Below are 22,862 nucleotides of genomic sequence, written 5' to 3'. Positions count from 1 at the left end.
TTTAATTTTGGATAATCGTTATTTTTAAATTTTCAATTTTTAAAATTTTTTCATCAGCGTATATGCATTGATTAGCTGTAAGTGAAATATTAGTTACATGATCCAACAAAATTAAAGATTTAGAGAATTTAAAATTTTAGATTTATTATCAAGTATGGTCAATAATTAGCACAAGAAAGTAGTTCATAATGAAGGCAAATTATACTTGATTGGATAATAACTGGCATCACTATTCTTGAACATTAGTGATTATATGTTTTTCAATAATTGTAATTAGTTAATAGTTCGGATTCGGTATTTTTATCAAATTTTGAGTTAATCGAATCGAGTTATTCGATTTTTTCATATTAATTCTAATAAGTGATTCAATTTTTCGAGTTTGAGTCGAATTGGAATTTACAACTTGAATTAAATGTTTATGTAAGTACCTATTGGGCCCCTGCAAGTCTGAAAATATGCAAATTGATCCCTCTAAAAAAATCAAGAATTCAAAATATTTATAAAATATTTTATTCCAATAAAAATAGTGGTAAACTTAAAGTTTTGAACAAATAAATTATCAAATCAAATTTGTCATTCTAATTATCTTTTTTTTCCCCTCTCATTTGTTCTTAAAAGAATTCTTATATATATATAGTATTTATGTTATTTAACTTAAAATTAGTCGTATTGCCGACAAGATTTCAATATGACCGGTTTAATTTTTTTTAGTTTAACTCAAACAAATTTATTTAGCTCGACTCGAGTTTCATTTAAGTCAACTCGATTAAAAAAATTGAAATTGAGTTTGGATGGTACAACATGACTTGTTAACTCGATTAACTCAAAATTTTTTCATTTGATTCAACTCGATTTGATAGAACGTTCACCCCTTATTCAGAGATTAATATAATACGGAGTCTCTTTTGATATAACGATTAAGGTTTAGCGAATTATATTTCACTTGGATAATTTTTACAAAACATTTTTTTTATATATATAATTCTTACTACAACCATAAATCCCATAAATTAATAAGTTGGATGGTAATACACATTTAAGGATGTTTGAATCTCAAGTTTTTGTTATTGTTGAAATAACAACGATGCCAACGTAGTTCAAACTTAATCAATATATTTTTTAAAGTTAATAGTATATTTGAACTTTTATATATGAGTTGTAAATTTTTTATATCAATTGTGGAATTATATATAAAAACAATATATTGAAAAAGGTTTGACAACTTTCAACCAATGTTTTCTAAATCAAATTGGTCGTTGAACTGGCCAGATCAGTAGTTTGCTAGTTTGTCTAATCCGATCGATCCAATTAAAAATTTATTAAAAAAATTCAATTCAATCAATTCAACCGGTTCATATTGGTTTATGATCTGATCGATTCAAAAGTACCTTCCAGATCGATACCTAAATCAGTTCTCGGTCCAACCGGCCTGACCCGGTTCAAGTAAAGTTGCTTTCAACAATGAAAAAGAGTTTAAAATTGGGATTTATTCTTTATACCTTTTCAATATAGTCCTTACATTTTAATTTGGTAAACAACTATTCATTTACTTTTTATAACGTTATTAGCTAGTAAAAATAGTTAATATCATTAATTATTTTTATTAAAATGCTATTTTGAACTTTCCCCAACACAAAAATATAGATATCAATGAACCCCATGTGATGGCTTGATGGTTAAGGTGTTCACCGCCCCAGGTATGGCATAGGTTTGAGTCACGCTGGTCGCGTTTGTTGTTTGGACTTTACCTTGTTATTGTAATTCACCAAAAAAATATAGATATTAATATAATGAGTTTCAAATAGGTAATTTTAATAAAATTCACATGAACATTTTAAATTTGTAGCCAGAATCATGTTAATTAATTGGACTAAAAATAGATAATCAAATTATATCAAATTAAAATATAAAGATTAAATCTAAAATTGAGCATAATAGAGGATCAAATCACAATTTAAACCTAAATAAAATATTATAGTTATTTCCTTATTTGGAGCTTTCATACATTAGAACCTTAGTTAATTACACTAGACATCCACAACCTATGGCTATCATTCTAAATTTGTCTCTAAATTTCAAAATGTTCTAATCATACCCCTAAACTATTAATGTTCTAAATTAGCACACTATTGGGGATCGACTCGTACATGCAATGAGAAAAATAAAAGTAAAAGTAGAGAAGATTAAATACACAAATATTTACGTGGAAAAATTTTTCTAAAGAAGAGGATAAAAAACCACGAGCAAAGGACACTTCACTAAATGAGCAAAAACCGAAAGAGTACAAGATGAAGATAATCTCAACAAATAACTCTAATCCTGAAAGAACAAAGCACTTTGGCTAAAACCCGAAAATCCCTAAAACTCACAAAACTCTCCCAATCTCAAATATGATGAAGATTATTATTCTAGGTTATAACAGCCCTTTTTATAGGCTATTCGTAGGTTAAATACGACTAAAATAATCCTAAACTAATTAGAGTTCAACTAGAAAATAATAGCAAAGTCTAACTAGGAGAAGAAAACCCAATTGAATTGGAAAACACGTGACCATGTCTCAGCGTCGTATGTCCCTAGTCGGGATGTCATTCTTCACATTGTCGGGACGTCGACTCTTCCTCGTCACAACGCCGATTCATAAATACGAGGCACACTCCACACACACTGATCTTGAGGTATTAAAATGTGTAACTTTTGTTAAATACAACTGCCACGTTAAAAAGAAAAAACATAGGTACTGCATTAGAAGAAAATGTCAAACTCGGGTACTAAACAACAAATTAACCCAAATTAATTTTCAACTTTTATATTTTTTAGGTCTTAAAAGGCAAGCTATTCTATTCGGCTTGTGCTGGGTCCAGCCAGGCTGTGCTATTCGGCTAGGTAGCAACTAGGGGAGTCAATTTGTGTTGACTTTGAATCTATGATGCTTAAAACAAAAGCCAAGATTAGCCGAGCCGATCATGTGCGCTGCGCAAGACATGGCTTCAGACAAGGAGAGACATTGCCTTATTTTATGCCCCTTTCCTTGCTCACTCTTCATACTTACTACAAAACATTATTAATTTTTCATTTTCTTTAATTGAAGCATATTTTAGTAGGGAATGTCTCTGCAAAACAATCCCCTTATTACATAAAATCTTAAATTTGAGACTTCAAACATTAATTGATTTTCACAATTTCTTTGAATATTTTATATTATACATGTGGTGCCACATTTTTGGCTAGAAATAAATTAGGGTAAACTAAATTAGTAAGTTTACATTTTGGTCACTTAACTTCAAAAAGTTACAAAATGGTCATTGAGTTATTCGGAAGTTTTCATTCAAGTCATTGGGTTATTAAAATTATTATTTATGGTCTTCCCCATTTGTACTGCTTGCATCAATCTAAAGCTCTCTTTCCATTTATATTTTACAGTTCATTTTTTTCATGAAACAAATTTGCGAACCAAAATCCAAATAGCTTTCTTCTCCGATTTCCAACACTAACTGTCAGATCGACTTGCGTTTAAGATATGTTCTTTTACTCATCGATGGGTACTAATCGGCACATCGAGTTGTCACTTGGAGCTCGCTAGTCGAACTTCAAAAAAATAACCTTAATAGCTCAATGACTCAAATAAGAAACTTTTGAGTAGTTCAGCGACTTAAATGAAACTTTTTAAATAATTCAGTAACCATTTTGTAACTTTTTGAATTTCAGTAACCAAAACATAAACTTATTAATAAATTTTTTTGGTGATAAAACTTATTAATAATTTAGTGACATTGAACGGAATTTATCCAATAAAATAAGTACATTCTATCTTAACACGTAGTGCAGTTATGTGTTGCTACGTGTGAACGGAATTTATCCAATAAAAGAAGTACATTCTATTTTAACACTAATTGTAATGATATAAGTGGAAATAATGATATAAAATAAAATAAAGTTTTGTTTTAAGTTATACAATGTTGAAACATTGAACTTTGTAATGTTTTAAGTTCAAATGTCACTATATTTATTTATTTACATTTTATATAAAATTATAAAACTAAAACACATTCAAAATAATTTTTTTATAAAATTATCAAACCTTTAAAGTTTAGTATAGATACATACCAAATTGGAAAGTTGGATAATTTTCAATAGCTATTAGTTATACTATCTCATTATTTAATTATTTGATAAATTTTGTGTAATTTGACTTTTTCCATTTTGGGTTTACCTCTTGTTTTATTTATGGTCTATGTTTAGGGTTCGTGGTTGCCTTTCTTAATAATTTCGTTTCCAAAATTTAAATTTGTATCTTCTCAAAGAGAGATTAAACATAAATATTAAGTTTGGAAATAGATAATGACCCATCACATAGAAACCTTGTTTGAAGAAAGAGAGAGGTCCATCAACCTATTAAGGGTGGGTTTGGATGGGCGGTGTGTTTACCTGCGGTTAGTGTAAAAACAACGGTGGCGGTAAGATTAGATACTGTAGCGACACTGTAGCGTGAGACAAAAAGTAAACTAAACGCACCGCACCCAACCGCCCATCCAAACCCACCCTAATTCTTGGTCTAATAATAAGGATTATGAGAGAGGCCCATCAATCTAGTAAACTAAGGTCTAATAATTGGATTATTTAGATGGAGAATTGATATAAACAGGTTGAATGAGTTAAAATTGTATTATTATTTTTTATTTTAAAAAATTAATAAATTTTCAATAAAATCGGTTTACCTTAAAAAAAATTATATGGAAAGATTCATGTTCTTTCAAGACATTTATTCAATCTTAATGAGTATGTATAACCCAGTTCTAGTATCGTCTCCTCAGAGGTATATTCAGATGTTATTACTTTGTTGAAATACTTAATGGATGGAAAAGAGGCGTAAAACAATTATTGGTGGAAAGTGATTGTTTAATGGTCAGACAGAGGAGACAGAAGGGAGTTTGGTATGAATCGTTAGAAAGCTTTTAGCAAAGAATTGGCATGTGAAGGTGATGTTTACTCCACGTATAGCAAATATGGGTGTCGATTCCATGGCAACATTTGGAAGAAATGTTCCTCTTGATTTGAGAATTTATGATGTTGAGATGGAGGTTTTACAATATAGTGTTAATGTCATGGCTATATGTATTTAGCTTCTTTATTTAATTTTTTTTTAAACATTTATCTTAATATTCTCTAACCACGTCAAAATTATCCGTAACATTAAAAATTAATAAAATTTACAAAAAAATAAATTTTTTTATTAAAAAGATTCATAATAACTTTCAATTTAATAGATTTAAAACAATTTTCCGAACCAATAATCCAACCAATCGAATCCAATTCAAAAAGGGAAGAAAAGTTGTAAAATTTTTGAATTTGAAAACTTTATAGATGGTAACCAAATATAAAAAAGTGTAAATTTGTAATGGTTACACGTGCCGACATATCAAACAGCCAACAAAGCATTTCAAAGTTCTAACGTTCACCTTCCTCAAGGTCTCTACGCTTTCCCTCCCATACAAAAGATATAAATTTGAAATTCCACTTCTTAAATGGCGATAAACAATTTCTTACTTAAAAAAGATCAAAATTCAAAATTTGTTTCCTTAGTTTCACTGTAAATTAGCAAAAAATCAAATCAATTCAAATCTTTTACATACACACAACGCTCCTTTTCTTCTTCTTCGTCGTCGTTTAGCCATGGAAGAAGCCGGTTCAGCTGACATGGCAGTGGCACCTCCATCATCAAGGGTTTCACTTTCACCATTCTCTCCTGTCCGTCGACGGCGGAGGAGGCTTTCTGTTCACTTCGCCGATCTGAGCCGGCCGGTTGTTTCTTCTGCTACGCGGCTGGCGAGGGTTTCACTCCAGGGACGTCTTGTAAATGCCGAGGAAGCCAGCTCGGCTCGAACTGTAGGAGGCGGTTTGGGCTGCGAGGAGGCTGTGGCTTGGGAGCTATTTAGTCCTATTGAGAGGTTCTTGATCGTGGCGGTGGTCGGCGTCGCAACTGCTGAGTCTAAGAAGAACTGGTTGATAAGCCACCTAAGAAAATCGGTCGAGCTGAGGGTTTGTTTTTTCTATTTTCCTGTTTAAATTTAATTAGGTTTCTAATTTATTGATCTATGGAGTTTTTGTTGTTCAATTAATTCAATTGTTGTTAATCTAATGAAGTTTTGATTCAACTATGTATGATTAAGAAAATATCTATGTTTGTTAAATTGCTTAATGATTACCTCTATACATATCTCTATTATCAGTTACAAATATAATTACTCAACTTAATTGCTTTATAACAGTCTTTTTTCCCCTTTTGGTTAGTGAACACTTGAAATTAAAATTCAGATGTATTGGATTTGATTATTTTGCTATTATTGTGTACAAAAAAACCCCATTTCCATGTTGAATTTTTGGAAATTCAAGCGTCTTTTTGAGTCATTTATGTGCGGAATTGGCAAAAATCAATCTGATTTAGTTTTATATAAATGGATTTTTAGGATGAGGTGCTTTCAAGCATGCAGCAGAAGGTAGACAATCTATGCGAACAGCTGAATAACGGCGAAGAGAAGCCGATAATTGGGGCTAAAATAGAAGTAGGAACTCCATTGAATGAAACTTTTGGCTCTGGGAGTATGAAGGTTGATGATTGTGGTTGTTGGATTTGCTATCAACATCGCGAACAATTTAAAGTAAGAACCGGATTTATGGAAGTCATGAGTAAATTTATCTTTTTCGGGTCACTTACTTTGTTGATGTGTCAGGGTAACTATATGGTGAAAAACTCTAGTGGGAGTGTGACGCCATTGCCAAATGAGACTGAACAAGAGGAGCGCCGCATGTCTGATTTGTCGGACTGGGCTTCAAGTGTCACGTCTGCATCTGAAATCCAGGTGATGGTGGATTTTTATGTCTTTTGGAGTGCCGGAACCCGTTTTATGTTCATTGGCATTGGCTTCCGAGTTTTCTTTAGTTTTTTTGATGTGCATGGTTTTTTGCAGTTGAATAATCTTGCAATAGAACAGGATATTTTCAATCTTAAGAGGGAATGTGAAGAGAAGGATGCCATCATAAAGGAACTAAACACTTCTGTCCAATCAACCAATATGGCTAGTTCGAAAGTAATGTTTCGCTTTTGTTCACCTTTTTCGCTTGCTATACTTTGTCCGTCGGTTAGTTGAGTTATCGAGTGTAAACATTTTCTGATAACAGAGGATATCGGAGTTGGAGGACATTATACGCAGAAAGAACACGACAATTACTAGATTGAAGAAGGACATGGTGGTTCTAGAACAAAAGGTAAGTCGTTCTTGGCACAGCTTTAGCTTTAAATTTAGGAAATAAATGCAAGAAACAACTAATCTAAACCTTGCATGATATCCAGGAACCTACGTTATCCATTTGTTTCTTTTACCTATGGCAATTCTTTTTTTTTTTCTATCAAGTTCTATAGAAATCAACTTTAATATTTAATTGGGTTAAATCACTTTTGGGGCTTAAACTTGGCAACTATTCTCAAATTGGGGCCTGAATTTTTTTTGATCCAAATTAGGCCCTGAACTAGACAATTGTTCCCACATTGAGGTCTGAACTTTTTTTTTTGTCCAAGTTAGGCATTGAACTTGGCAATTGTTCCCACATTGAGGTCTGAATTTTTTTTTGTCCAAGTTAAGCCTTGAACTTGGCAATTGTTCCGACATTGAGGTCTGAATTTTTTTTGGTCCAAGTTAGTCCTTGATATTTATTTGAAAACCCTAAAATTCAAGTCCTAATGTAAGAACAGTTGTCAAGTTCAGCCCCCCAATATGGGAACAATTGTCAAGTTCAGGGATTAACTCGGACAAGAAAGTTCAAGCACCAAATAGTGATTTAACCCTATCTAATTCTACATTTTGGTGTATAATATGGAAACTAAGAATATTAATCAGCCTTTCCATGCACAGAAATGAAAAAGAAAAAAAAAGCCAAATGTGAATGTTATTGTTCAAAAACAATAAAAAAGTATGGACTATCATGATGGATTATTTGCAACAATTTCTTGTTTATGAATAGTTTCTCTTGATGATTTTCTTGTATGATTGATGTGTTAGAGGCTTAGATGCAAAAAAATTTCAGACTCGATATGATTAATATGGTGTCGATCGTTGCCATATCCTTTATTTCAATCATACATTTATTTACATACAGGTTGTCCACTTGACAAGGCTTCAGAGACCTTCCTCTTCCACCTCAAGTCCGAACTATTGGCAAACTCCAGTCATGACAGATAACCTCCTTTATGACATGGATAGTACTACTAGTCCTTCCTCATCTGATTCGGATTGCTCACCAAAGAACCAACCACAAGCTCCGGTTCCCAAAGTTGAGGAAGTTTGTTTCCAGAACAATGACATTGCTTTAGACAAAGAACAAAAATCAGCACCTGCAAAAGTTACAAGCTCTTTTACGGGACAGACCGCATGCCGTTCGATGCCTGAACCAGCTACTCCATTAAGAGAAATATCAATGAATCAAAGATCTAAACCACCATCTTCAAGGCAAAGGCAAGTATCAGCTAGTCAAGATTCAAAGCGAATTAAGAAGCAAACACGAAGTGTATCGAAAGATTCTACCTCGAAGAAGAGATGGGCTTAGTAAGTACTCAGAAACTAGATGGTTTAGTACTTAGAAACTTTATCCTGTTCTAACACTTTGTTGTACCTTTTTTTTTAGGTTGCTGCATTCAGTGCATCTACAGAGGATATATGCTGGAATATGATTTTTGCAGTTCAAAGATGAATCCAAAGATTAAATGTGCAGGAGATATATTATTCAGGCTAGTACATATCTATATGTTCAAAAAAGAAATGCTGTTATATGTTTTAATTTTGTTATTTGGTACAGCTAGTATAAGTCTTTGTGAATTTTTAAAGGTTAATAATGTGATTTCAATATATTTTATGAGTATATTTAATGGATGGTTATTCTCATAGAAAATGAAGTTATGTATATGATCTAGTTAGAGTTTAGGTAACTATAGTTTTATAGAGCATAATGGCTTATTTGGTTTTCTAGTTTTACAAAAAAAGTTATTATAATCTTTTATTTAGTTTTACGTCTTTTTAATTTTTAAATTTACGTTGTTTGTCAAATCATTATGACGTGGTATTCATGTGGCAGCTTAAACCGTTAAAGTAACAAGTATAACATTAAACGCAAAGTTCATGTTGGGTAAATATAAATTTTTAACCTTGTTGAATAAATAAAATTTGATCTTGAATCAATTATACCCATTTAGGAAACAAATGAATTTTGGCTATTCTAATATTAGAATATATAATTATTTGGGTTAAATGTTCAAATTGGGTCCAATCGGCTATTTATATAAGGGCTTAAGATCTAGAAAATGTTTAAATAAGGACTTTTCATGCACTTTAGCTAAATTTGTAGTAAAATTAAGTGAATGTTAAGATGTTTAAAATAAAACACATAATAGTTGAATCATATATTACTTGAAAAGAAAAGAAAATAATAAAACATAATTTAAAACATGATATATAACATTTGAAAAACTCTTATTTGAGCATTTGCTAAAAGATTCGTCTTTTATTTGACAAATTTGAAAGGTTTGGCTTTTATTTGAGTATTTTTGTAAACGCTAGGCCATTATATGACCATTTTAAAAGGTTTAACCCTTATGTGAATAACTCCTAAAAGGCTAAGTCTAAATTTGATCGTGGGTCGGGTCGTGCCAAATTTTAAGCTCGTTTTCTAGGCTCGTCCTAGAAAATGGGTTTAAAATTTTGCCCAAGCCTGACCAAGATAAAAAATACTAAACGAGCCCACTCGACCTACCTGTATTAATTTTTTAATATAAAAACAAATTTAAAAAATACAATGCATCAATTACACTCAAAACATTAAAATAAATGTTTACCAACAAATTAAAAACATATTTAAATTTTTTTATACTTAAATAACACTAAGATATTTGCAACTTAGCAAGTAGATACCTTTAAAATAGTAGCAAAATTAATCATAAAATAAGAGTTATACAATATCTGAACAATAACAACAAAATAATAGTAATATAATAATAAAATGGCAGGAAAACAAGAGCAAAAAATTTTAGGCAGATTCGGACCGGGACAGGTCAGCACGAGACAAAAAATCTTACCCGAGGCTCAATCCGTTTAAACAATGGGCTTTATTTTTTGTCGAAACCCATTTTTCAAGTATTTATTTTTACCTAAATCCTTTCACTTTTTAGTGAATTTTTGAGACTGATCGGATCCAAGTCTAATAAAAATTTTAAAACGTTCTCATATTCGTAATGAGATTAGTAATTTATGAAAGTTTAATTATTTCCATACAAAATTGAAATTTATATATCGAATTAAATTGTCTTAAGTATAGTTTTAAAATTTTATTCCTTTAAAAAATAACTCACAAATTGAGTATACTTTGTATCATTTGAGGAGGAAAGGGTAAATTACAAATTAGTGTCACAACAAAGAGGTAATTACCAACCAGTGTGAGGGGTCAAGATCCGTGACAATTTCAAAAAAGGAAAACTATTGGTCATTCACACAGCACGCGGATCGTAAACTCTAAAAAATATCCACAGCCGTTGATGAATCATGTAAATCAATCTAACCGTCCAGATTTAATCTTTGAAAACTTTTCGAAATTCCCGCGTTCTCTCTCAAAATTTCTTTTATATATACTCTCAAATCCATTCCCCTCTTCATCATTTTCCCATCGATTTTCCCAGCAACCAAACAAAACCTTCCATTGTCTTCTAGAACTATCCAAGCACACTGGTATTAATCAATGGCTCGTACAAAGCAAACAGCCAGGAAATCAACCGGTGGAAAAGCTCCACGTAAGCAATTGGCGACCAAAGCCGCGAGGAAATCAGCTCCAGCCACCGGAGGAGTGAAGAAGCCTCACCGTTTCAGGCCAGGAACAGTGGCGTTGAGAGAAATCAGGAAGTACCAGAAGAGTACCGAGCTTTTGATCCGTAAACTTCCGTTCCAAAGGCTAGTGAGGGAAATCGCTCAAGATTTCAAGACGGATCTGAGATTCCAAAGTAGTGCGGTGGCGGCTTTACAAGAAGCGGCGGAAGCGTATCTGGTTGGCCTGTTTGAGGATACTAATCTCTGTGCTATTCATGCCAAGAGGGTTACTATTATGCCTAAAGATATTCAACTGGCTCGGAGGATTAGAGGAGAGAGAGCTTAAATGATGTATATGATGATTTGCTTTGAATGCTTTATGCTTTTAGAATCTGTGTTGTTAGGTTTTCTCTAGATGTAGATCTCTCAGTTTAGTGGCTTGTGTTCAGTGATTGATGAAATGAAAGTTTGGAAAGATCTAATTAGGAGTACCTTGGATTGAATTTAATCTTCGTTGAAATCCGTATCATTATGTTATCTGATCTGGTTTTCGATTTCTATCATCTCTCTTCTGTTGTTTGTTTGAATGTTCAAAGTACTTGGATGCTTCCAGTCACTCAATTGAAGTGCAGCACATAGTCTCGTCCAATGCTGAAGTACTCTTATTCCCAGGTTTTTTCTTCTTTTTAAATAATCCTTTTCTTTTAAAAATCGATTATGTTTCTGTTTGGTTCAATATCATGACGAATTTTTTGCAGTTCACAATCCACTGGTTTGTTGTTTTAATTTGATTAAATAAATTCAGATTGGTATTTATTGTGTGTTTTAGGTTGATTAAAAATTTTAGATTTGTTTTTTTATGTTAGGTTTTGCCCAAAAATTTAGATTAAAACTCTAAAATCGAGTATTTGTTTATTTTATGTTAACTTTTTTAATTATTTTCTATATAAAATAAATTTTAAAAATATATCAAATATATTAAAAATGTTTTCAGTAAAATTAAAATACATAAAAATAGTTTTATACTTAAATAAAATTATTATGATTGCAATTTAACATGTAAATGTCTCTAAAATAGTATTAAAGTTAGCAATAATAATAAAATAGTAGTAATATTATAAGAAAATGGTAGTGAAATACTTGATTTGGGTTGAGCTTGGGGTTAAAATTTTCTACCCAAGACTTGTCCTGTTTAGAAAATGAGCTTATATTTTTACAATTTTACCTAAACTCTTCTACTTTTCAAATGAATTTAAATAAATAATCTGATAAATGATCAAATTTAATTTTAACTGATTTGTGATTTAATCGATTTGAATAACTAGCTCAGGTATCATTGTTGTTAGATTGTTTGCTATCAGATACTTGCAAACAAAATGGTTGGTTGCTGTGTTCTAGTTACGGCATCAGCAACTAGCACTAGTTGTAATCAGGAATAAGCATTATTTGGAGTTGGGTTATTAATAAGCATTTTTGAATTGGCGATACATTTACTTGCAATAAAAATAACGATAACAGTGAGATAAGATACTATAATAATACTGTAGTATTAGACAAAAAAAAGTTGAAACACATTACACTCGAGATAAACGTTGATCTAAAGGGACACTAACTAGGATTTTGACAGCCCAAAGTTCAATCATATTAGGCATCTTGTGTCAAACAAATCTGAGTTTGATTGTTTTATTTGTAAATTAAATTTGAGTTTGGGTTAATCACAAGTACATATTTTCTTGGGTTTGGACTAATTTGTTTTTATTAAATCGAAGTAAAATGAATTTAGATTTGAGAATTAGTTCTATGAACGTAGTTTTAAATCTTATTTAATATGTCAACCACAAACACTAATTGCAAATGCAAATGGTTCAAACGACTATATGAGAAAATTGAGTTGATGGGTGTTATTAAACCAGACAGTTGAAGAATGAATTGAGTTGATGGGGGTGTTATTTAACTTCAAATAAAGTTAGGATGATAAAATGAGATTCGAAAACTCGATTAACTCGAAAATTTTCGATTCAATTCGATTCGATCGAATGCTCACCCCTACAATTCATGTCCATGATTCTTCGACCTGTTCCTCTAAAAATAATAGACATAAAAACACCATAAATAGAACATAAATCTACAAAGTTCATAAAATTAAGGACTAAAAATTACTTTTAACCATAGAATCATCCATCCAATGTTTAAACCAAAAGTGACAAACTATATAAAATCCCCTAATCCATACCATATAATCTCCTAAACTATATTCTAAAATAAAGAAATAAAGCCACCAAACCGTTCTTTTTTACAACTCACGTACCGCTAATAGAAGCAAAACACCACGATTCAATCCCACAACATGGGTATGTAAACACCCTTCGCCAATAAGCCAAACACTGGGTTCATCAAATGGGTTAAACAATATAAATAACAAATAGAATTTCTAATATAAATTGACACATATTGACTTGAAACCATTGTCTTTGCTTATTCTCACTTGCAAAAGGAAACAAAAACCAATTCTACAAGAAAAGTTGTGTTCCAATTTTAAAGTATAAAGAACCCCCAAAAATGCATCCCTACAAATTAAATAAACACATGGTCTCAATTGATTCAAAGTAAATATGCCTCACCTTTTCATCTATTGTCGATAAGGTAGGGCATGCTACATCCATTTCCCTAAAATCAGTAATGAGTTTTAAGCTTTAGTGGTTGATTCCATGATGTCTGTTCCTTCTGCTTCGAGCTCCTTAACTGCCATTATAAGACTTCGGGTGATTCCATTAAGATACAAGCCGTTTTCCTTCATTTCATCGAATAGTTTCTCAGCTGTTTGCCAATCTAAGACCTTTAAGCAAAGAGATTGGATCAATTTATTGTATTCATCGACATTAGGTTGGACACCGAAATCTTTCATCTCGGCCAATAGGTTCAAAGCCTTGTCAAACTCTTTGATTTTGCAGTATCCACGAATTAGAGTGTGATAAGTTGCCGGACTCAGCTTAGTATGTTTTTTCTTGGCTTCTGACAATACTTCACAAGCTTGATCCATTTGGCCACCGTTTGCGTAACCACTCATTACGACAGTGTATGTGTAAACATCAGGTTTCAACCCCCTAGTCTCCATCAGTTCCATCACCTCCTTTGCTTTTTCCATATCTCCTGCCTTTGAATATCCATTGACAACTGAATTGAAAACCGCGTTTCCAGGAGGCGGCCCTTCTTCAATCATTCTAAGAATCACGTTTTTGGCTTCATCAACATTTTTCGTCCTACACAGACCACGTACAACAGCCGAGAACGGCTTGATTGCATATTTCCTTTCATCTCCGGAGAATCCATCTAACATCTCCAAAGCTAACTTCACCGTTTCATCCTTCTTACAGAGTGAACCGATTAAGAAATTAACAGAAGAACGAGGAAGAACCTTGTTTTTCCCCTTGGCCGACAAATAAACCGTGTGAGCCTCCTTAGCCTTACCACCTTTACAAAACCAAGATATAATCTTCCCAACCCGTTCACCATCCGGCAAGCTCTCTTCACCGAGCATCTTTTCACACACAGACCAACCCCAATCATAAAAAGACCGTCGACATAGAGCTTCAATAGTGAAATAAAAACTATCTTCATTCGGGACACACCCAAAATCCGCAAATTTATCAAACACCTCCATAGCTGCCTTCCCTTTACCCAACTTCGAAAACAAAGCAATCAACTCATTTAAAACACCCACATTCAAAACCCCATCCCTTTTCTCCCCAATTTTCTTAACCAAATCCCACAAATCATAAGCATTCTTCATCCTAGCATCACTACAAATAACCTTAACAAGTGAATCAACAACAGTAGCAGTCACATTAAACCCAGGTTTCTCCATTACCCATTTCAAAAACCTAATCAAATTTTCACCCAAAATATACGGAGTTTCAACAACTTTAACAACGAAATCTTCATGTAAATCCAAATCCATAGCATTAAGATTAGATTCTAAAGACCCATCAACTCTACTTTGCAATAAAGACAACACGTTTTCTAACTTGTTACCATCAATCTCATAAGCTTGGGTTTCTTCTTCCATGTCAATTTTTGAATCTCCGATTACGAAATTGTCCATTCCGGTCTCATCAACTGCAAGACCCTCGAAAGAGGGAACTTGGGTGTCGCTAGTCTCGATCCCAGCGATGAAATCCAACTGGGGATCCCCATTTTCTGTGAAACCAGGGGAAGAATCATCGCTTGGATTCGCGGATGAATGGGAGAAAAAACGATGAAGGATTGGAGAGAGTGATGCTTTGGGGAAGGAATGGAAAGGTTTACGACATAGAACCTGGTTCATTTGGGTAGCACCGAATTCCCGTGCTACCATCAACAGCCTGGATCTTGCCGCCATTGATCTCCACATCTCTTCCTCTTTCTGTTGTACGTACTTGAAAAAACTCTGGAAGTGTGCAAACTGCAAAACCCTAACCCTATATCTTACAGAGGTTTTTTTTTAGTTTCACTTTTAATTTTGGGTTTTTTAATCGGGTCATTATAACCCGAATTGAGCATCCGACCCGCATTTTACAGAATCTCTCTCTCTTTTTGAAATTATTTAAATATTTTTTATTAAAACCAGAATATTTTATTCTGTTAAACTACATGTGAAGTTACTAAATTAATTTTACGATTTCATCACACAAATTCAAAAAGTTACCAAATATTTATTGAACTATTCGAAAATTTTCATTTAAGATATTGGTTTGTTACAATCGTTGTTGTATGACCTTTTCTGTTTACAACGTCTGCACAAATCGGAAGCTTCCATTCCTTTTCTCTTTCATAGTTCAAATTTTTCCATGAAACAGCTTTGAACATCACGAATTAACAAATCAAAATTCAAACAACTTTCTTCTTTGATCTCTGACATTAACTGTCATATCGGCTTAAATCTAAGGTATGTTTTTCTACTTGTTGATCCACCATACCGATCATCAAATCATCGCTTAAAACTTGCCAGCCGGATTTTCATTTTTTTTTTTAACTTAACAACTCAATGGCTTGAATAACAAATTTTGAATAGTTTATTAATTTAAATGAAAACTTTCGAATAATTTAGAGACCATTTTGTAACTTTTTGAAGTTAAGTAACCAAAACATAAGCATACCAATAGTTTTAGCAACATTAGGTGTAATGTACAGTTTTATTTTTGACAAATTGAAACGCTACTCATTGGATGGGCGATTGGGTGCGATGCGGTGTGTTTAGCTTACTTTTTGTCTCACGCTACAGTATCGCTACAGTATCTAATCTCACCGCCACCGATATTTTTACACTAACTGCAGGTAAACTCACTCTTATTCATCGGAGTTGGCAAAATAAGTTCTGACTCACAAATTTACTCGTTCCATCCGAACCCAAGATTGATCTAAATACGAGCTCAAAGCACCAGTGGGTTATTGGTGACTGAACCAATGTCAAGACAAGACTTTAAATTTGGATCCCCATTTGTTTAGTGATGAATCTCCATTTTGTATGGATATTGGTTGTGTTTACTCATACCGGTATACAACTTTTTTTTCATTTGATTATTGTATTTGTAGAAATATATATTTTTATTCATTATTTTCTTTAAAAAAAAGTTAAATTAAATATAATTATCTTGGACATTTTGATATAATTATCTCAATATTGTATTCGTAGAAATGTTGCTTAATCGACAATAAATTGACACATTAAATGTCATAAGTTCTTGCAAAGACTAGTATTAACGAAATGTCTTCACATTCGACTTAAACCTTAAATCCTAAATCGGTAAATTATTTAATCATTTATAAATGAACAAACCTAAATGATGCACCAAATTGTTATTCATATTGATAGGAGAAAAGGGTGTGCCTGTAACCTATTATTCATACTGAGATGGTCTAGGTTATCGACCGCCACGGCTTGATCTTAAACGGGGTCTCTTCCTCCTAGATTGTTTTTCCACCGGAACATCCTCTTGGACCAGAGGGGCATCATCATTCCCGATTAAAGCCACAGGCTCTGCATCTGTTAGTTGATTTCTCCCACCATTTTTGGAAGAAACCGAGCCTATTTGGTCACCGACAACATCATTGCTGTCAGCATGACCACCTCGGGATATTTTGGTCATGCTGGATGTTCGAATTAGAGCTTCCTCACGGCCCAAAACCCCTAACCAAATTGCACTCTCCTTTGCTGTCAGCTTACCTTGTAAACATTTCGACTGAAGTACATGTCTCCGAATTTTTGCAATATCAGGTGACATGTGCTTGATCACGGCTGTTAACACTCCGACTTTCCACATCTTCTTGAGATCATGTGGCTTCTTATACGGAGGACTATCACCCCGTTGTAGCCCTAGTTTTACCCACCAATCTTCGTTCCCGGTAGGCCACCAAGGCGGAGGGATTCTCTTTTCTAGTGGATACTTTCTCTGCGGCGGATCACAATGTTGCATCAAAGTTGATAAAAGAGATCCGATAGTAGCATCTTGTAGGTCTTGGAGACTGCTACACGGGTTTCCGTTTCTATTCCTGTCAGACACACTCATAGCTAAACACTCCGCCTCATACTTGACTATAGCTGCCGGTCCATTCTTGTCGAAGTTCACCTTTTCTTTCCACCAAGCTCTTAAATTATCTGAAGCACCACTCACAGCCTTACCTTTTTCAGGAACAATACCGTACACAAATCCACGCGCATTATAAACTTCCATTAACATCAACATGTTCTTAAGAATCCCATCTTGCGCTCGGGAAATCTTCTTCCTCCGAGCCAGTTCTGAGGTTTGATTCAGTTCCGCAGCCTGTTGAGCCGCAACCCTTTCCCTCTCCTTAATCCTTCTGAGTCTAACAGAATCTTTCCACATTCGTCTCTCCAATTCATCCGCTCTGATCTCTTCATCGCTAACATCTTCCTCACCCATATCGTCACGCCTTAACTCACTAACTTCAATGTCCCAACTGTTCGATCCGACAAACTGGCAACCATCAAATCATACCCAAAAAAACCCTAAATTCGAATAGCAAAGAAACTAAATAATAACATTTCAAACAATAGTACTAAACCCTAACCCTCAAAGGTCCAAATTGTAACATTCAAAACTCAATTTCATTTCCTCTCCTAACAAATTTAAGAACATTTCAATATGCATAAACTCTACTGAAAACTACCCATTTATTCAATTGAAGTACAAGTTGATCTAAATTACAAATAATAGAGCAAAAATTCCATTTCTTATTCAAACAAGAGTCACAATTAACTGAAGCTAATCTAAACAAAATAAAATTATAAATTCAAAACTAAATGCAACCCACAAAATTTCCTCACTTCTCTCACATGAATAGCAAAATCAAACAAAACCCAAACATAATCCAGCATAAATCATTCAATATTCAATAAAGAAATGATAAAAAAGAAGAAAATAAAACATGGGTCTAAATCTTTTTTCAGTGAGGTATTGAAAGCTTTACCTAATATCACCTCCAGTATCATCAAGTTTAGCCATGGAAAAACGATAAAAAAAATTTAAACAATAAACAGAAATTGTGCTTTTGGTTGCTTTGGGAAAAGATTGTGAATTTCAATTGCAGTAAAGGGCTAAAACCTAAAAGCGTTCAGAGAGGACGACAACTTTGTTGAGATTTATGGAGATGATGATGCCATTTGAGGAGGAGTGATCTCATGCATTGCGTCCACATAATAAATAATAGGCTTAATTGGTGAATAAATTTTTAAAAATACGTAAATGAATCTACGACTCGAATTCGGACCACACCTAAAACAGTAAACACTCTTAACCGTCAGACCATCACATGAGATTATATAATTCTTAATTTTATTTTCAAAGAAATTATAAAAAAATCATAAAAAATTTTATATTTGGAATCAAACATGAACAAATACATATCCAGATTCATACCATCAAAATCAAAAAATTCGTTATTTTGAAATTATTATTATTTTATTAAAAGAGATTATTATTTTTGAAACTATAAAATTATTAAAATAAATCTAAAATGAATCTAGCTAAATTCAAATAATTTTGAACATTTTCTAGTCAAACATTTTAATATTTTTATAATTTTTAAAAAAGTGATAATGTGATACTCGAAGAGATAATCTAGCTATGTCTGTTTCTTTGCTTTATGCGTTACATTAGTTAGATTCTACATAGAAATTGGTCACACATAGATTTGTGGTTGTATTGCAATTGTATTTGTACTATATTTGTACTAGTGAAACTTATCCAAAAAAAGGCTTAAATATAAAATTAATATATGAACTTATCCACTTTTCTAAAATGGATAGTTAAGGTTTTTTTTTTTTCTAAATTTATACCTGAACTCTTTTCCCGTCAACTAAATTGATACTTTTCTCTAACATCATTAGGTTTTAATAATGTGGCAGTGCTAGCCAATTACGAACCGCCACGTGGATTGCTATTTGTACCTTTCTTTTTTTCAGCTTTTTTTTAGAAAACTAACCTAATAATATTAAAAAACTATAAAAATGACCCAAGTACTAGATTATTTAGAAAAATGACCTAAAATCTATAATTTTTTTAGTGACAACGCTCTCCAAGACAGCACTATCCCAAAATCTCATTTAATCATCACCTAATTATTAAGTCAATGATTAGCTAAGTAAAATTTTTTTTTTTGTCGCCACTTTTCAATTTGACACCCGTATGAGTATTTTCAAATACCGTATTTTCACGGGTACTTTTGGAGTAAAAAAATTAAAAAATTTTATTATTTTTTGGTGTTGCCTCCTTCAATGGAGACATCCAATGTCTGGAAAATTTTTTTGATTATAGGTTCATAAATGGCGGCACTAGTCTAGGTTTTTTTTTTGGTGTCGCCTCTTGCAATAGATGCATCAAATTCCTGTAAAAAAATAAATTGATGCCAACTTCAGATGTGACGACACTGGTAATTTTTTTTGAATTTTTTTATGCCGCCATTTCACATGGAGTTACTAAAATTAGTAAAAATAATTTCTCCCTAGTCCCTACTGCAGAAACTGGAAACCTGTAGATTAGTTTAAACATTTTCCTCCCACAACGTTGAGCTATTGTGGCACCAATCATTTCTTTCATTTCTTAAAATTTTAGGATTAAATTTAGGTCTATCTATTAAAATTGTTTTTTTTTTGTTAAACTTGTTAGTGTGGCATTTTAAAATAAGAAGAGAAAAAACTCACTTGGTAATAATGTCACTAAAAAATGACATTGTAATGAACTTAAATTTAACAAAAAATTAACAAAGATTAATCAGTTAGACTTTAATTTTAAATCTAAAAATTAAAAGATTAAATGCTTGAAAATAAAAATATAGAGACTAAATTCTAAATTTTTAAAAAGTACGGGACTTATTGCAATTTTTATTATTTAATAATTATATTATGTTCAAATTAAATTTAAAATCGAATCAAAACTTTTAATCTAGAGGTGTCCGTGCTCGATTCTAAAATATTTTGAGTGTTGTTTTAACAATGCATTTCTATTAAAACAAACAATTTAACTCATTTTGAAAGGTTAATAGTCTTAAAATAGGATAATTACCAAATTGATATAAAATTGTAAATATTGAGGAATAAATTTAATTTTATACCTTTAAATTATATCCAGATTATTCTACATATTTCCAATTTCTGGAGTAGGGATCAGGGAGAATTTTTTTTTTAATGATTTTGGTGATTCTATGTGAAATGGTGGCACCAAAAAATTAAAAAAATAAATTACTAGTGCCCTCACATTTGGAGTTGATACCAAATTTTTTTTTACAGAAATTTGGTGCCCCATTGTAGGAGGCAGCACCAAAAAATAAAAAGAAAAAAACTTAGATTCGTGTCACCACTTATGAACCTGTAACCAAAATTTTTTTTCTCTAGACATTTAATGCCTCTATTAAAGGAGGCGACACCAAAAAATAGTTTAAAAAAATTAAATTGCTCCAAGAATGCCCATGAAAATACGGTGTGAAAACACTCATACAGGTGTTACCTTAAAAAGTGGCGACACTAAATTTTTTTTTACAGATAATCATTGGCTTAATAATTGAATGATGATTGAATGGGACTTTAGATGTTGCCGCCTTGGAGAGTGTTGTCACCCAAACAAACTGTAGATTTTAGGTCATTTTTCCTAAATAATCTAATACCTAGGTCATTTTAATAAAATTTTAATATTATTGAGTTAGTTTTCTTTTTAAAAAAACCCTTCTTTTTCTTTTCTTTTTTTTTTCATTTTCTTCCTTTTTTTTATTTTTTACTTCATTTTCTTTTTCCTACTCTAGTTGTCCTGCTTCTACATCGCTGTTAGGCCACCATCCGGTCTCCTTCGGTGAGCTTTTCGACCAACGGCAACACCGAAGGTACAAATAGCGGTCCACATGGTGCCACGCAATTAGCTAGCGCCGCCATGATATTAAAAAACTAACGGCGTTAGAGAAAAGTATTAATTTAGTTGATAGAAAAACAATTCAAGTAACAATTTGAGAAAAAAATCTCTTAAATATCAATTTGAGAGATGTTGACAAATTTAAATACTAATTTTATATTTAAGCAAAAAACAAAAACAAAAACAAAACTTAATTATCATATTTGTATTTCCTATCCTTTCCCTAGACCCTGCTAGTAATAAAGATGTTCATTTCTTAAAATATCTCATATACATAGGTGAAAACAAAGAAATGGGCCAAATTTATCGTGACGGGAACAAAAGTAAGCAAAATTGTACGAAAAGGAAAAAGGAGTACGAAATAACCATAACGGATGCCTTAAATAGACATCAAGTGGTTGATATTATCCCTCCAAGACTAGAACTTCGTGTTTCATATGATGAATCTATCAAACTCAATCGACCATTAACAATTAATCCTAATGTTGGTGGATTTTTTTATTTTCTTTACTTTTTAAATGTTATTTATTTTCAATTAATAGACATTTATTATACATTAAACTAATCCTCATATAATTAAAAGATTTAATGAATGCTAGTTTTCAAAATCTAAATTCACTATTTAAATTTATTTCAATTAAATGGTGTTAATTTTAAACATTCCATTTTAGTATTTTTATTGAAAATTTAGATGCCTATATACTTAAAAGTGCATATTATCTTTATGAATAATTAATTGTAGATTTTTTTACTTATAAATTTTTTTAACATGATATTTAGAACTATTCATTATCCTTCCTCAACTTATGAATAGGAGGATAATGCGTTTCATCACTCAAATTCACGTCCTCCTATATTGATAACAATACTCATACCAATTTTTATGTTATAGTTAAATTGTTTGGTAATAAGTTAATAGAAAATATTCGTGTTATTAATATGTATTTCATTTTATAGTATTTATTTTAACTTTTTTTTGCACTTGATTTGTTTGGAAAATAGTTTCAAGATAATATTTAATTAAACATATGTTTTAAAAATTTTAAGATAAAGTTGAAATTTTATTTAGTTTAAAAACAATTTTATTAAGAAATATCAATTTTAAAAGATATTTTAAAATATATCAATTTTAAAAATATTTTAAAATATATAATTTATTTAAGGAATATGAGTTTGAAAATAAGATGTCTAAAATTTGAATTATGTCTTGACAAAGTTTTATTTTGATTGACATCGGTATTATTATGAATGTAAAAAGTATGGGTTCAAGCACGCTTAAGTGCGTCTATACTCTTATTTAAGGATTGAATGTGATTATAGGTAGTTATAGACATGATATCGGTTTGGTGAATATTTTTAATTAATTACAGTTAAATCTTAACTTGTTTTTGTCTTAATTTGTATGGATCATAATACACAACATTTTATTAGTTTTTTGAATTGGAAACTTCTTATCTGTGTTCTTTACACATTTTCATTGTATTCTATTAAAAATTGCATTTTTGTACTAAAGTATCGGCTAAATTAGCTATCTATGATGTTATTTATCTTTAATTGCCTAAATAGGTCGTTTTTTTTTGAAGATTTAGAGAAATAGGTCAATTTTGGAGAGAGAGTATGAAAT

The 22,862-nt window shown here is 31.8% G+C and overlaps 4 protein-coding genes across 5 annotated transcripts; 2 read left to right on the top strand and 2 right to left on the bottom strand.

Moving 5' to 3' along the window:
* Positions 1–5,526: 5,526 nt before the first annotated feature.
* On the top strand, positions 5,527–8,910 carry LOC105783502 (uncharacterized). 2 transcript variants are annotated; one of them, XM_052625980.1, is made up of 7 exons: positions 5,527–6,036; positions 6,465–6,656; positions 6,729–6,857; positions 6,990–7,085; positions 7,177–7,263; positions 8,152–8,597; positions 8,677–8,910. In XM_052625980.1, coding segments are annotated over exons 1-7 (1,317 nt in total). In that variant the 5' UTR covers positions 5,527–5,670; the 3' UTR covers positions 8,678–8,910. The 2 variants fall into 2 exon arrangements, with proteins under 2 accessions (XP_052481940.1, XP_012464459.1); XM_012609005.2 differs by having other exon boundaries at positions 5,529–6,036; positions 6,966–7,085.
* Positions 8,911–10,683: 1,773 nt separating this feature from the next.
* LOC105783503 (histone H3.2) lies at positions 10,684–11,332 on the top strand. Its single transcript, XM_012609006.2, has one exon. It carries the CDS (start codon positions 10,777–10,779, stop codon positions 11,185–11,187), a length of 411 nt encoding a protein of 136 aa, XP_012464460.1. The 5' UTR covers positions 10,684–10,776; the 3' UTR covers positions 11,188–11,332.
* A 1,911-nt stretch (positions 11,333–13,243) lies between these two features.
* Positions 13,244–15,309, bottom strand: LOC105783370 (pentatricopeptide repeat-containing protein At3g02650, mitochondrial). Its single transcript, XM_012608776.2, has one exon. The coding sequence runs from the start codon at positions 15,229–15,231 to the stop codon at positions 13,528–13,530; it is 1,704 nt and encodes a 567-aa protein (XP_012464230.1). The 5' UTR covers positions 15,232–15,309; the 3' UTR covers positions 13,244–13,527.
* A 1,169-nt stretch (positions 15,310–16,478) lies between these two features.
* LOC105783547 (ETHYLENE INSENSITIVE 3-like 3 protein) lies at positions 16,479–18,509 on the bottom strand. Its single transcript, XM_012609071.2, has 2 exons — positions 18,309–18,509; positions 16,479–17,798 (listed from the first exon to the last, which is right to left on the bottom strand). The coding sequence occupies exons 1-2, from the start codon at positions 18,341–18,343 to the stop codon at positions 16,742–16,744; spliced, it is 1,092 nt and encodes a 363-aa protein (XP_012464525.1). The 5' UTR covers positions 18,344–18,509; the 3' UTR covers positions 16,479–16,741.
* Between the last annotated feature and the right edge of the window lie 4,353 nt (positions 18,510–22,862).

Source organism: Gossypium raimondii, chromosome 13 (assembly GCF_025698545.1).
Source record: "Gossypium raimondii isolate GPD5lz chromosome 13, ASM2569854v1, whole genome shotgun sequence".
In the NCBI taxonomy this organism is placed as follows: Eukaryota; Viridiplantae; Streptophyta; class Magnoliopsida; order Malvales; family Malvaceae; genus Gossypium; species Gossypium raimondii.
This window is presented reverse-complemented; position numbering and strand designations above follow the sequence as displayed.

What these genes read in the sequence shown, in the direction of transcription:
- LOC105783502 (XM_012609005.2), top strand. Translation starts at nt 5,671, where the DNA reads ATGGAAGAAGCCGGTTCAGCTGACATGGCAGTGGCACCTCCATCATCA. An exon ending in AACATCGCGAACAATTTAAA is followed by an intron (nt 6,657 to 6,728) that starts GTAAGAACCGGA and finishes TTGATGTGTCAG; the next exon opens with GGTAACTATATGGTGAAAAA. An exon ending in CGTCTGCATCTGAAATCCAG is followed by an intron (nt 6,858 to 6,965) that starts GTGATGGTGGAT and finishes GGTTTTTTGCAG; the next exon opens with TTGAATAATCTTGCAATAGA.
- LOC105783503 (XM_012609006.2), top strand. Translation starts at nt 10,777, where the DNA reads ATGGCTCGTACAAAGCAAACAGCCAGGAAATCAACCGGTGGAAAAGCT.
- LOC105783370 (XM_012608776.2), bottom strand. Translation starts at nt 15,231, where the DNA reads ATGTGGAGATCAATGGCGGCAAGATCCAGGCTGTTGATGGTAGCACGG.
- LOC105783547 (XM_012609071.2), bottom strand. Translation starts at nt 18,343, where the DNA reads ATGGCTAAACTTGATGATACTGGAGGTGATATTAG. An exon ending in GATACTGGAGGTGATATTAG is followed by an intron (nt 17,799 to 18,308) that starts GTAAAGCTTTCA and finishes CGGATCGAACAG; the next exon opens with TTGGGACATTGAAGTTAGTG.